The following is a 13,859-nucleotide window of genomic DNA, read 5'->3' on the forward strand; positions in this document are numbered from 1 at the left end:
GAGGGGGAGGGATGGGGTCGCAGAGGGGTCGGTGAGGAGAGGCTCATGGATGAGCAGGATGAGGAAGAGGAGGAGAGGCTTGAAAGGGCTGCGGAGATGACGCCGTATACAGGGGACGGAGATGAGGGGGACGTGTTTGCGGATAGCCAGGGAAGGAAGGTGGAGGAAGGATGGGTCAGACTTGGATGACGAGCTGCCTAGAGAATGCTTCGACATGCTCAGGATGGAAAGTCAACATCGCACCCTCGCGAGGACATTTCTGTCTTCCTTTCGCTCTCTTCCTGCTGTCTCATGTGGCCTGCATTGTTTTCAGCCTTCAAGTATGTCTCCTCCGTTGCCCGTAGATGTGCGGGATATCGCTCCCGGTTTTCCGCCTTGAGTGCCATGTGTGGACTAGACGGTCGGGGGATCCTTTCGTTCATATGGTCGATTGTATGCATTGCATGCTTCTTTTCTCACATTCATTTCAAATGCGTCTCGTTGTCTCAAGTTCCTATGGTTCAAGTTCCCTCTCTTTCGTCCATGATCCAATTCTCTCTTCGTCCACCAATCCTGTGCTTCTGGATCCACCGACTTCATGCATTTTCGTAAGATAAAGCCCCACTTCAACTTTTTCCTACTATTCTCAAGGCACACATACATATGTACTTTAACTTCCTACTGGAGCAGATCCACTTGAAGAATTAAGAGATCGGTCAGCATAGAGTGATGGTCTGAATTTCGGAGACATGCTGGGTTAATGTCGCACCCATTCGGAGCGTTCGGCCCGCAGACCGGCAGAAGCACAGTGGTGGCTGACCCCCTCACACGTTTATACTCCAAAGCACAATATAGGCAGATCCTTCTATGGCAGTGGAATCCATCGTAACAATACACAAGGCTTTGAAGGGGCGTTTGCTTATGGATTCAAGAACGATGCATGTTCTTGCGCCAGCTTGACCATAGACACGTCAACAAAAAGGAGAATTATTCACCTACCTATTGCAGACAATGGAGTGATATATCCCATTCCGAAGAGGAATCCGCCGATAGTCCTAAGTCCCACTCTTTTGAGGCTTTCGTTACCATTTAATATTCCCCTCCAGTTGACTACAGGATGGCATCATGCCCGAGAATGCACAATTCGGATCCACTAAGCGCCAAGAGTTTGCCTTTTCGAGAACTCGAGCCTAGCCTTTGGATTCACTATTCCTCCATATGACCACCGGCATTCTCTCGGCCAGTAGGCATACTCTATAAGGACATCAGCTGGAACACAGACTGTCATCACGAATTGTCATGAATTGTTCTGCATCGTCCAGCAGAACAGTGTCTCATGTTACTTCTCGAAGCCGTCCTTGGAGCACCCCTCATCCCGAGGATATAATACTTCAGGCGTTGCACCCTGCTATCAGCACCCACGAAAAATGATTTACCTGTTCGATATTCTCGCCCTTGGTGTTGCGGCATGGCTTGCATACAAACTTGCTCTCTACGGTCGACGGGAAAAGAATCTCCCACCTGGTCCTCCCACCACCTTCTTGCTTGGAAACATTCCCGATATACCTAGCAAGAAGGCGTTCCATGCGTGAGCAGTATGCTCTCCTCAGTTCTTTTATATGATGCTCATTCGTTTCAGTTTCGCTGGTTGGGCCAGGGAGTACGGCGAGATCTATTCTCTCAAGCTCGGCCACAAGACCACGATTGTACTCAACAGCCCCGCAGCCGTCGAAGCCATCATGGAAAAAGGAAGTCGTGTTACCCAAGATCGTCCCAAGATGTGGCTCTTTGACCACTATATGTACGACCACGATCACCTGATATTTTCGAGTGTGCCGTCGAAGGTCTACCAGCTTCGGCGTGTCTTCGCCACGTTTCTCAATCAAACGACCGCTCAGTCCTATCTTCCAATACAGAACGCAGAATCTTGCCAACTTCTGTACGATATCATGTTCCAGCCCGACGGATTCTTCACTGGTGTCAAGCGGTTTACGATCTCGCTGATGTTCTCGTTAACTTATGGGACTCGCGCATCAAGGATTGATACACCCCTTGCCGCTCTCTATTACGAAGCCGCGGACAAAACCAACGAGCTTCTTGCTGATAGATCAGCGTCACTCGATTTCGTTCTGATCTTGCGCGTTATGCCAAGCTGGATGGTTTCGTGGAGGAAACAGACCGACTGTCTGAACGCCCAGGAGAGGCAACTGACGTCAGAGCTTATGCAGAAGCTCAGTTCTCGTAGGAAAGCGCGCCAGGTTGGCACCAATTCCTTCATGGAGCAAATTCTTGATAACTCGAAGGAGTTCGGACTTACGGACAACATGATGCACACACTACCGCTTCTGATCCTCCAGGCTGGTGCTGATACCGTGCGCCTTTGATAACAGCCTCGGTTCGGACACAGTACTGACGCGAAATAGACGGCGTGTGCCATGTTATCTGTGATTCTGCTGCTGCTCGGGCAAGATGACGTACTGGCAAAGGCTCATGCTGAACTGGATGCTGTTGTGGGACGTCATCGACTCCCAGTACTTTCCGACATGGAATATCTTCCGTATATTCGGGCAATTATCAAAGAGGTGGGAAATTCGGGTCGGTTCTGTCCAACGAGCTGAGATTATTTTCAGTCAGAACGGCTTCGCCCGACAAATCCATTGGGCTTTCCTCACGCTGCTACAGAAGATCAAACATATGCAGGTTATGTTGTGCCTGCGGGTGTAACAGTTCTATGCAATACATGTGAGCTTTCGACAGCTCCTACCTCTACACAGGCTGATGACTTATCTAGGGGCGCTAGGGCATGATCCGACGCTGTTCACAGATCCGGAGAACTTTTCACCGGAAAGGTGGTTAGACCCAGCAGACAGGCATGCGGATACTTGGCCATTTGGTATCAGCCGCCGGGTATGTCCGGGAATGCACCTCGCAAGGAACAGCGTGGTGAGTCGTACCTAGAAAATTCTGGAGGCTCTCACGAACAAATTATGCAGGCTCTTGTCATCACGCGACTGTTGTGGGCTTTCGACATCAAAAAGAAAATTGATCCAATGTCTGGGTGTCCTATTGAAGTCGATACTCTGGACTATGCTGAGGGTCTTGTACTCTGCCCGAACAAGTTCCAAGCGGACTTCATATTGAGAGGCAGAGAAAGCGCAGAAACAATCCGTCATGAATTGCGCGAAGCTATCCCCCAGCTTGAGATGCACGAAGGAAGCCTGGAACAGAGCGACAAAGACCACATTCAGCATATGAGAACAGCATTGTAGTGACTCGATAACTCATTCAATAACATCGTTACTCGATCCCTAAAACGAATGTACCTTGTTCCTGATTCTTTATGGCCGACGGTTTCTATCCCCTAGAGCGTAGCATAGTGTAGGCTAGATCCATCTCTCCTGCGGGAACTCGCCTACTCGTCCGTTTTTACACCTTCCCGCTAGTGCTCTTGCGCACAACTCTGTGCAAGCCCCGTCCCGCTGTGGTGCGCATCCAGATTCTGGTTCCCCAGTATTCAGGCTCTCCCTCGTTCTGCTCCCTCGCTAACCAACAAACAGCGCCTCACGCAAGCCACGCAAATCGACGAACCTCACGAGCTCAAGATCAAGCTGAACAACAAGGAGATCAGTCAGCCGTATGGCAATGCAGGGACGGGGTTGAACTCAACAGTTTGATGAGAACGCCGGGTCGATATCATCCTCGATTGAAATAAACTCAACGACGGTGGTCAAGGCAAGGCTGCGGAGGCTCGTCGGCAGGAAATCTTGGGTTCTTTTTGATGAACTCCGGTGATTGTACAGCAGAAATCACGGCATGGCAGTACTAGTCTCCTCCAGCGTATCAATGTACAGTGCCGATCCGTATTGGCGAGTAATTTCCTCCGGTGCCCCCTCTGCGGAGACAATCTTCCTACAATGCCCTTCCGGAGGCAATTGCCCTAAATGCCCCTCTTCTTCACATGTGCTGCGTATTTATTTGTGCGTCGTCATTGTGGCAGTGAGAAAGAAATAGTGAAATAGTTGATAGTTCAGGGGTCCCACAAGTATTGCATGTTGTAGTATCGAAAAATTACATAATGAAAGAGCTAGCTCAGTTATTTCGATACATTGCTGTTATTATAACCCTTAAATAACACCTCTATTTAGGAGTATATATTCTAATTTCTTGACAACACATGTAAATATTACTGGAAGACCCCTAAACTCTGTTATTTATGAGTTTCCTGTCACTGCCACAAAGGCGACGCGCAAATACTGAAGAAGAGGGGCATTTAGGGCAATTGCCTCCGGAGGGGCATTGTAGGAAGATTTTCTCCGAACTCCCGTATTGGCGCTTTTCTAGGCTAATCATGTGATTTTGCCATTTGCATCCGGTCGCCTTGCCAATAAACAGGGTTCCATTCTTCGCGACCACAACAAAGGAGATATCTGAAAGGAAATACTAAACTTTCCAAAGCATTTGAAGGGATCAAGAGCACAGCTCGAATTGCTGGTCCTATTGTGGGAATACGAAGCGGTCGAAGCTCTAACCGCTGAGAGCAGTGAGTGCAGTTCTTTTCGCCCGTTTGCCTATTGCTGAATTACTTTACGTATACGTTCTTGCAGATTACCATAATACTGCATCTATCCTGGAATACTTTCAGTCCGATCTATTAATCGCTCTAGAAGCACCCTTTTCTTCTCACCCGACGCGATGTGTGTATCATGATCTATGGCCATTGGATGGTATTCGTTTTCTCAGAAAGCACTGCAAGGCCGAATTCATGGACTGTCGATGCTGATGGCGCTTGTACGCTCTTGACCAACTGAGAAAGCGATGTCGCGTGTTGTTCTAATGCGTTGCTCAGAGCTCCGCCCTCATGCGGGATATAAATCACTGCGGAACTCCGACTTGCCACGGTACTTCAGCAAGATGGGTCGCGTACTTGTCTTCCTTTTCGACTTTCTTGCCTTGGGTGTTGCGACATGGCTTGCCTACAAACTTGCTATGTACGGCCGGCGTGAAAAATATCTCCCGCCTGGTCCCCCTACAACCTTCTTACTTGGTAACCTTCGTGATATACCCCCGAAGAAGGCTTTCCATACGTAAGCTATCCTGCGTTCTACCATCATTGTGACCACCCACTCCTGCCAGGTTGGTTGGCTGGGCCAGGGAGTACGGCGAGATCCATTCTCTCAAGCTCGGCCACAAGACCACGATTGTACTCAACAGTCCAGCAGCCGTTGAGGCCATCATGGAAAAAGGAAGTCGTGTTACCCAAAATCGTCCCAAGATGTGGCTCTTCGACCACTATATGTACGACCATGACCAGGTGATATTCTCAAGTGTCCCTTCGAAGGTCTACAAGCTGCGCCGTGTCCTCGTCACGTTTCTCAGTCAGACGACTACTCAAACGTATATCCCCATCCAGGAGTCGGAGTCCTGCCAACTTCTCTATGACATCATGCTGCATCCCGATAGCTTTTTCAACAACATCAAGCGGTTTACAATTTCGCTGATGTTCTCACTGTCGTATGGAATCCGCGCTCCCAGATTTGAGAGTCCGCTTGCTGCTCTGTTTTACGAAGACACCGACAAGCTCAATGAACTGGTTGCCGATGTGTCCGCATTGCTAGACTTCGTCCCGATCCTGCGCGTAATGCCAAACTGGCTAGTATCCTGGCGAAAGCAGACCGACCTCATTAAATCCCAGGAGAGGGAGATGACGTCGGAACTCATGGACAATCTCCTTTCTCGCAGGAGGGAGACCGGAGGCGGCACAAATTCGTTCATGGAGCAAATTCTTGACAACCCAAAAGAGTTTGGGCTTTCGGAGAATATGATGCATACACTGCCCCTTATCATGCTGCAGGCTGGTGCTGGCACTGTGCGTTTGAGCCGGTCAGCGCCGCCCGAAAGTCGTGCTAACTAGTTATAGACGGCTTCCGCTATGTTATCTGTGATTCTGCTCCTCGTCGGTCAAGATGAGGTGCTGGCAAAAGCGCATGCTGAGTTGGACATTGCTGTGGGACGCGACCGACTTCCAACAATTTCCGATATGGAACATCTACCGTATATTCAGGCGATCATCAAAGAGGTCAGCACATTCCAGTCGTTTTGCACACAGAGGTTCAACTTGTTTTCAGTCGGAACGGTTGCGCCCGATAAATCCCTTAGGATTTCCTCATGCTGCTACAGAAGATCAGACGTACGACGGCTATCTTGTCCCTGCCGGTGCAACAGTCTTGTACAATACCTGTGAGCCTACCCCCCACCAGCCCGATAGAGCCTGATGGGCGGGGTATTTAGGGGCGCTAAGCCACGATCCGGCGCTGTTCCCAGATCCAGAGAAGTTTATGCCGGAAAGATGGTTAGATCCCACAGTCCGCCATGCAAACATTTGGCCATTTGGGTTCGGCCGCCGGGTCTGTCCAGGGATGCACCTTGCAAAGAATAGTGTGGTGAGTGGCAACCCCAGGAAAGTCGATGACGTCACCTACACATTATACAGGCTCTCGTTATCACCCGACTGCTATGGGCTTTCGACATAAAGAAGAAAGTGGACCAAGCAACTGGCCGTGACATTGATGTCGACACGCTCGACTACGCCGAGGGTGTTGTACTCTGCCCAAATAAATTCCCGGCCACCTTCATCTTGAGAAGCAAAGAGAACGGAGAAACCATTCGTCACGAAACGCGGGAAGCTATTCCCCAGCTAGAGAGGTACAACTTAGGTATGGCACAGAGCGACAAAGATTTTGTTCAGCAATCGAGAATTGCACTCTATTGACCGACACTCCATTGACCGGGCCGAATACGTCTGCTGCCTGTCTTCCTGTATCACAGATACGTTAATTTTGAATTGTGATAATTTCCGGTTCACAGACGGGACCGTAAACTAATTCTCATTCGGACTTGTCTGAGACCTCTCGGACGATCTCCATATCCTCCCCAGTCTTCTCCGCATGGCTAAGTGCTCTTTCAATAACCTCTTCCTTGTTCACGTTGACAATAGGCCCGGTGAACCATTTACGTGCACTGATAATCCACCATCCTCCAGCAAAGAATACCACGCCCATTACGATGACGACAGCGTAGTCTGTGAGCTTGAGTTAGACACGTATTTAATACTCTTAGTCGTGATCGCATACTCATTGTTGGTGCAGTAGGTGCCTCGGAAGGAGGGAAGACGAGAACGATCCATATGAAGGTGACCCAGGACACAGCTATAGTACCAAGCGGTGTCACCCAACTTCCCAGCGAAAACCAACCTGGTTTGAACTTGTTGCGCCCAGAAGTGATCCGAAGGAATATCGGGGTTGCGTAGCTGAGGTACAGTCCGAGAACGGAAGCACTATATGAAGAGACTGAGAGAAGGTGAGGAAAAGAATCTGCAAAACTCACCCTGCCAGACTGGAAAGTGCCGCAGCGGAGAATCCTAGAAGTCCACAAATACCCGCCCAAAACATGACGAACCATACAGCATTGATGGGCGTGAATGTGTGCGGGTTGATCTGTTTCAGCCAACGAGAACCAGGCAATGCATTATCACGTGCGAAGGCGAAGACGACTCGAGACGCATCGACTCCCTGCGCGGCACCGGTTACAAACTGGCGTTCGAAGATACGATCAGCAGAATGAGCTTCAGTAGTACCTTTCACATACCTGTACAATAATAATGAAACTCCAAACAGCAAACATCCCACGTTTGCCTATACAGTTCAGGAAGAGCTGCCCGAGAGGCAAGGGTAAAGTAGTAGTCAAGATCTCGGCAACCGAAGTTGTTGCAAAGGATGCCGCGATGTTGATGAGCCAACCAATGATGCCCGTACAGAATACAGAGACGAGAATCGCAATAGGTGCGGCTTTTGAAGCCCCAGAAGTTTCCTCTGAGATATGAGCTGCAGAGTCGTCTATTCACGCATCAGTGTGGGCTTTGGTACCTGGAGGTGTTACTAGTTAGATACTCACATCCGGTCAATGTCCACATAGGAGCCGTAAAAGCGAGCATGAAAGCCCATCCATCTGCAGCAACGTGAGATGACAGGACACCGTCGGACAACGTACACACTGTTCGTCCATCCGGAGTTGTTTTCGAATAAAGTCCACGCGTCTGCGGTGGAAACACGGTTTTCTGGCCCAGCGCCAACGAGGAGACAGACGATTGCGGCAAGACAAGTGCCAACTATACGGACTTAGTTCGAACAATGATTCATGTGGAAACGACAGGACTGACGATTCACCACAACATAAAACACGTTAATGCGAGCGAGGAATTGGGTAGCCAAACTGCAAACAATTCCGTGTGCGAAGAGGATGGCAAGAAGAATGCCCCAGGTAGGCGCAGCTCCGAGGTTTACGGCACCATCCGAGCCAACGGATATTGCCGTTGTTATCATCTGGGCGCAGGTAAAGTCGATCGAGCATACAAGTGTAATCTGGCCTGTAACGTTCGCCCATCCGGTGATCCAACTTGCAAGGGGTGCCCAATGTGCAGGTGCCATGCGGGCCGCGAAGTAATACAGCCCCGCGCTCGTACTTCCTAGAATCTTAGTGACATGGCTCCTAGTGATATTGAAAGCACTCACGGCATACTACTAGCTAACTCGGCCATACAGGCGGCAATCGTAAGGACGAAGAACCACGGGATGATCCATCCCCAGACCATACCAACATGACCACCTCATGAAAACTGTGGGCATGGGCAAGCCCTACAAAAAGAAGTGGGAGACTGTACCTGAAACCAGCATGAATGACCAAGTGGAGGTGACACTAGCAATGACGCCCATAATTGAGAAGGCAAAGAATACGACTTCATAAAGCTATCAAGCTCACTGGATCAGCTCAGAAGGTTACCAAGACGTGCAGTGCGCACCTTGAACTCCCGTTTGAACTCTGATTTGTAGCCCAGTTCGGCGAGCACAACATCATCTCCGTCCTGAAGTGCTAGGGCTATCTTCTCTCTTTCCTCTTTAGAAGGCATGACGAGGGAATGGCAGGACAGTAACGAAGCAAGGTCGATTGCCCACAGAAATCGGCTTGTGGATTCAGGCGCAAGAATCGTTTAGCAGGCGTATGTTAGCTCCATTTCGACACTTGGAACTGATTCAGCCTCATCGTCATTCAGTTCTCTTCTTCCTGAGATAAGGTGCAACCACACGAAGAGGTCTAGGGTCATCAACACCAGTCGGCCAGCAGGGACAATTGAAGCAGATAAGAATGCATATCACCGAGGCAACTGGGACCGTGCGATATGGGGCCATTGGGAAGCGAAGCGATCATCCAATATCCACGCATAGCACATATGAATCGTGTGATTGGGAGAAGACAAAGCAGCAAGGGTTATCATGTGCAAAGGTTGATGAGCTGTGTAAGATAGAAGCGAAAGAAGGTTCAGGGTTCTGCCGGGCAGAAGATGAGCATATTTGTTAGAACCGCCACGTCGACGTCATCAGGCTTAGATGCCAAGCATTTGATAGAGGGCGTCGATACATTGTATATGCATTTGCGTCGTTTGCTGTGCTTGTGTTCTTGCATGATAATTGTTTCAGCAGCTGATGAACGGTATCGAAGTGCATAATTCTAAACTCCCTCGCTCGTCACGGTGTGCTGGACAGGGCAAGACCTGACCGTCTCACCTCTTCGCCCTTCAGTCTCTCGATACCCTTTTCGATCTCCTTGTCCCAGTCTGACCCTAGCCAAACAACCCCGTATTCACTGAAACCAACGAGAAAAAGAGCGATTACTTGACCAACCCACAGACCCTGCAAGCCTTGCCCGAACGCGAAGGCCAAGGTAAGGCCGAGAGGAAGAGCAAGGACATAATACGAGACGAGATTGAACAATGCACCTAGGTGCTGACGTCCTATAGGCTGTTAATATAAAATATTGCATTCAGGTGCAGGTTGATACCTTGACCACGGAGAATTCCACCGCACGATGCTGCTAAACCATCTGCAATCTGGAAAGAGGCCACGAGGGGGAGGATGCTTGACACAAGATTGACAACCTCTTCATCATCGCTGAACAAGTAGCCAAACACCTGCAACATCCACATAAGGATAGAATGGAAAGAAAGGAGACGAACGACTGACATTTCTAGTGGCCAACATCGCAATCATTATTATCCCACCCAGAACCACACTCAGGAAGGCCATTGCATGAGAGGCTTGGCGAGCTCCACTAGCGGAGCGAGAACCGATGAGATTTCCGATCCGGGTTGACGCAGCGACACCTGAATTGAGAGTAAGTGAGAGTGAATGAAGAATTCAAAAGGCGTACCAATCCCAAATGGCACAGTATTGAGTACCTGATCCGTGGTCATAATGACTGATTGAGCCGCGAGCGGCCGAGCTCCTAACATTCCCGCTGCGATGGCCACGATCTCAAAAGCCCACCTATACACTGTGTTACAGCGGGCATTTCAGCAGCTGATCGGAGGAATCAACATTACCATTCGGTACCAACCATGAGAATGCCAGGGAGGGCAAGCTGCAAGAATTCCCAGGATGGATGGAGCTGCAGCACCCGGCGAGGCTGAAATCCGGCCCAAGCACAATTATTACGATGTGCACGGGAAAACATACAAAATAGGACCAGCCCAAAGAAAGTAAGCCAGTACGTGAAGGACACAGCGAGGGGAGATCCCAGGAAGCCAAGGGAAGTATAGTGGACCAGATAGATATTCAGAGCGACATTAACTGGTGATATTATCAACAGGACCACGGTAGATGCGTGCATGATACCTAGTGACAAATGACGCATGTACACATATCAGGAGATCGCGTGTTATCATACCTTGACATTGCAGGTACTTCTTCACACTCTCGAACCCGATGTAGCCTGGCGCACCAGCTATCAAGACTCGCAAAAAGGCTTGGACATCGCTGCTGAGCTTCACTTCTTGACCCAAGAATAGCAGAACAGGTTGGACAAAATACCATAGAAGGAGGACAGGGATGAGCAAGAGATACAGCAAGAGGACGCAACGTTGGAGATGGATCGACAGGTCTGACGGATCCTTACTTCCCGTGAACGACTGTGATCCAAGAGTGTCAAGAGCAGTCGTGCCTAACAGAACCTTGATTAGAGCGTCTGCCAGCCGTGAGATAAACAGCACTCATACCTCCCAAGGCGACGCACCAGCCCTGTTTCGAATGGAAGTTGCCGAAAGTCAGCGCGCGTCGCGATGGAAACGGGCACAAGCGCCGCTCGTAGCTTGCAGCCACAAAAACAACTCACCGTCACCATTGCAAGCATCATTGCAAATGCTGCTGCCGATAACTCTGCTGGCCCCAGGCGGCCCACTATCAGGACAGCTGCTGTCTGCATGGAGTTCTGGAGCGTATATGCTGATTATTATTGGGCGTGTTGACATCATCAGCACGGTCTTGGGCTGCATGAGGGATTTCTTACCCAGGATTACTGGGGTTGACATCTTCAAAGCAATCCAGATTTCACCCTTGAACGTGGTCTCAATCTGGGTCTGGGATTGATTATCAACGAAGACACTGTGAAGTTCATCTGAATCAGCTTGGGGCTCCGCTGGGAGGAGAAGTGATTGTTCGTTGACAGTCATGTTCTGGCGTGTAGAGACACACCTACACCTACACTGCACTGCTGATATTTGTATCATGGATCTCATCGCTCGGCCGAAACGCCTTGAGGCAAGATGTCTCAGGATGTGATATAGTTTCTCCGCTCTCGTTGGGGACGTCATGGCCTTCTTTCAGCGCACTCTTGTCGCGAAGATAAGCGCTTCCTCCATACAATGTATGATGGATGCGCGGCTGAGGCCCCCGTCATCCAATAGGACAGCTGGATTGGGTCGGGTCTCTCGCTTCGAGGATGGATCACCTCATGCTCCCTCATACATGGGCATGCCTCGTTGTTTGGATTCAGTCTCCGGATCCCCAAGGGAATGAATATCTTCGTCGGGATTCGTCAGCGGTGCATGCAATCATCATTAGGCATAAATGCCAGCGGCAGACAGCAATCCAACGTTCTTGTCCCCTCAGACCAAAGGCAACTGTTCCACACTTGACCAAAATGAAGTTCTTCCTACCCATTTCCCTCCTCAGCACGTTTGTGGTCGCCGTTCATCACGAACACACTCATCATGACGAAATTGAGGACCAGATGCCGCTCGGTTATGTGAAGTTCCCCTATCAAGCGACCTATCCAGGCGACAACGAAGGTGAATACTTCAATACTCCAAGTCTCTGCGAGTCCTTGCTCATGCTGTCTCAACTCAGTCACGGCAGACTCGATTTTCTCTGGCATCACAACGTTCGCTCGGCTTCCCTGGTCTCAGTGCCTGACGGATAAGACTGCAGACTTTGACATCGCTTTCCTCGGTGCTCCTTTCGACACCGGTACCTCATATCGCCCAGGTGCTCGCTTCGGACCGTCGGGTGCGTGAAGAGTTTCCTTGCGGTGTTCAAGCTGAACACCATCTAGGCATTCGTGCTGGATCCCGCCGTCTTACTTTGTATGGGGGCTACAATGTCCCGCTCGAGACGAATCCGTTCAAGATGCTCAAAGTTGTCGATTGCGGAGATATTCCTGTCACGCCATACGATAACGCCCGTGCTATTCAACAGATCGAGGATGGGCACAAAGAGCTTCTCCACCGCACTCCTTACTCCCCTCTGGGCAACGACTCGCTCACCGGACAGCCGCTGATTCCCTTGTCCCTCGACGGCAAACATCATCCCCGAGTCATTACGCTTGGCGGAGACCACACGATCGTCTTGCCCTTGCTGCGCTCTATCTACTCCGCATATGGTGCTATCAGTGTCATTCACTTTGACAGCCATCTGGACACTTGGAAACCGAGCGTGTTTGGTAAGAGGTTGTCATGATGACAGTGGCCGACGCAACCTTGACCCTGCTTACAGGTGGCAGCGATAGTAAAGGCATCGGAGGGGGCGCACTCAATCACGGAACGTACTTCTACTGGGCCAGCCAAGAAGGATTGATAAATAATGGTAGTTCAATTGCAAGTGTCCCGTTTCATTCCTTTCGCCCATTTTCTTTTGCTTTTTCAGTCTTGCAAACAACTTTGATCCTAGTTTGTTGCTTTTTGACAGCACGGTGCGATTCGCACTACACTTTCCGGGCCTGCCGACTATGAGAATGACGATACTGCGGGTTTCAAGCGGATCGAGGCGAGGGAGATTGACACTCTAGGTAAATGCCTTTGGGAAATCTTTTTACCCCGTTTCTGATGTACACAAGGCGTCGACGGCATTGTAGCAAAGATCCGTGAGACCGTAGGCGACAAGCCAGTTTATCTCTCTATTGATGTGGGTGAGAAAGAGGGAGGTACGCGGACCAAGTTGACATATTGGGGCAGATCGACTCAATTGACCCGGCCTTCGCTCCTGCGACGGGAACCCCTGAGACTGGTGGATGGTCGACTCGTGAATTGCGAGCGATCATACGCGGTCTTGATGGACTACACATCGTGAGCGCTGACATTGTGGAGGTTGCGCCGGCCTATGACACGAACGCCGAACTTACCACTATGGCTGCAGCTGATGTAAGACGAGCTCCACGTGTCAGGTGACAGAGGAGCTTATGTATTCTTGCAGGTTCTGTTCGAAGTGCTGGGAATTATGGCCAAGACGCCGCTCGGTAAGGTTGCCAGCAAAGCTTGAACAATCAAAGCCTTCATTTTGAAGGGGGGTTGATGATGGGAGGTCTACTCTTTTCTATTATCGCAGTTCTTTTATCCACGGAGCTCAAAGGGTTCCATATGAAGTCGGGGATTGTCTTGAAAATTGCATACATGATCAAGAAATAGCAGTTGTTCTTCCTACTCCGACGTCCGTGTTTCCGGAACGCGTTATGAATGGGAATGAAGCTTCTCCCGCATGAAATCATCTTGTGCTTAGACT

At 50.0% G+C, this 13,859-nt stretch overlaps 5 protein-coding genes across 5 annotated transcripts; 3 read left to right on the forward strand and 2 right to left on the reverse strand.

Annotated features, from left to right (window-relative positions):
• Nucleotides 1-1,406: 1,406 nt before the first annotated feature.
• On the forward strand, nucleotides 1,407-3,248 carry DACRYDRAFT_116157 (cytochrome P450; the record flags this gene model as incomplete). The annotated part of the gene is made up of 6 exons (XM_040770147.1): nucleotides 1,407-1,567; nucleotides 1,619-2,351; nucleotides 2,403-2,561; nucleotides 2,610-2,721; nucleotides 2,771-2,922; nucleotides 2,973-3,248. The coding sequence occupies 6 exons, from the start codon at nucleotides 1,407-1,409 to the stop codon at nucleotides 3,246-3,248; spliced, it is 1,593 nt and encodes a 530-aa protein (XP_040629373.1).
• A 1,642-nt stretch (nucleotides 3,249-4,890) lies between these two features.
• On the forward strand, nucleotides 4,891-6,748 carry DACRYDRAFT_51473 (cytochrome P450; the record flags this gene model as incomplete). The annotated part of the gene is made up of 6 exons (XM_040775041.1): nucleotides 4,891-5,063; nucleotides 5,113-5,845; nucleotides 5,897-6,055; nucleotides 6,105-6,216; nucleotides 6,268-6,419; nucleotides 6,470-6,748. 6 exons carry the CDS (start codon nucleotides 4,891-4,893, stop codon nucleotides 6,746-6,748), a joined length of 1,608 nt encoding a protein of 535 aa, XP_040629374.1.
• Nucleotides 6,749-6,863: 115 nt separating this feature from the next.
• DACRYDRAFT_51753 (amino acid transporter) lies at nucleotides 6,864-8,941 on the reverse strand (the record flags this gene model as incomplete). The annotated part of the gene is made up of 10 exons (XM_040775054.1): nucleotides 6,864-7,057; nucleotides 7,110-7,312; nucleotides 7,363-7,568; nucleotides 7,624-7,871; nucleotides 7,930-7,983; nucleotides 8,030-8,152; nucleotides 8,195-8,496; nucleotides 8,547-8,640; nucleotides 8,696-8,780; nucleotides 8,834-8,941. The coding sequence occupies 10 exons, from the start codon at nucleotides 8,939-8,941 to the stop codon at nucleotides 6,864-6,866; spliced, it is 1,617 nt and encodes a 538-aa protein (XP_040629375.1).
• A 616-nt stretch (nucleotides 8,942-9,557) lies between these two features.
• DACRYDRAFT_79302 (MOP flippase) lies at nucleotides 9,558-11,310 on the reverse strand (the record flags this gene model as incomplete). Its single annotated transcript, XM_040776390.1, has 8 exons — nucleotides 11,200-11,310; nucleotides 11,084-11,105; nucleotides 10,756-11,028; nucleotides 10,412-10,703; nucleotides 10,240-10,355; nucleotides 10,053-10,192; nucleotides 9,871-10,000; nucleotides 9,558-9,823 (listed from the first exon to the last, which is right to left on the reverse strand). Exons 1-8 carry the CDS (start codon nucleotides 11,287-11,289, stop codon nucleotides 9,558-9,560), a joined length of 1,329 nt encoding a protein of 442 aa, XP_040629376.1. The 5' UTR covers nucleotides 11,290-11,310.
• A 720-nt stretch (nucleotides 11,311-12,030) lies between these two features.
• On the forward strand, nucleotides 12,031-13,683 carry DACRYDRAFT_66613 (agmatinase). The gene is made up of 8 exons (XM_040775823.1): nucleotides 12,031-12,154; nucleotides 12,213-12,371; nucleotides 12,418-12,804; nucleotides 12,858-12,964; nucleotides 13,050-13,149; nucleotides 13,198-13,265; nucleotides 13,316-13,501; nucleotides 13,554-13,683. Exons 1-8 carry the CDS (start codon nucleotides 12,097-12,099, stop codon nucleotides 13,617-13,619), a joined length of 1,131 nt encoding a protein of 376 aa, XP_040629377.1. The 5' UTR covers nucleotides 12,031-12,096; the 3' UTR covers nucleotides 13,620-13,683.
• Nucleotides 13,684-13,859: the final 176 nt, after the last annotated feature.

The sequence above is a fragment of the Dacryopinax primogenitus genome (assembly GCF_000292625.1).
Source record: "Dacryopinax primogenitus strain DJM-731 SS1 chromosome Unknown DACRYscaffold_8, whole genome shotgun sequence".
NCBI lineage: Eukaryota > Fungi > Basidiomycota > Dacrymycetes > Dacrymycetales > Dacrymycetaceae > Dacryopinax > Dacryopinax primogenitus.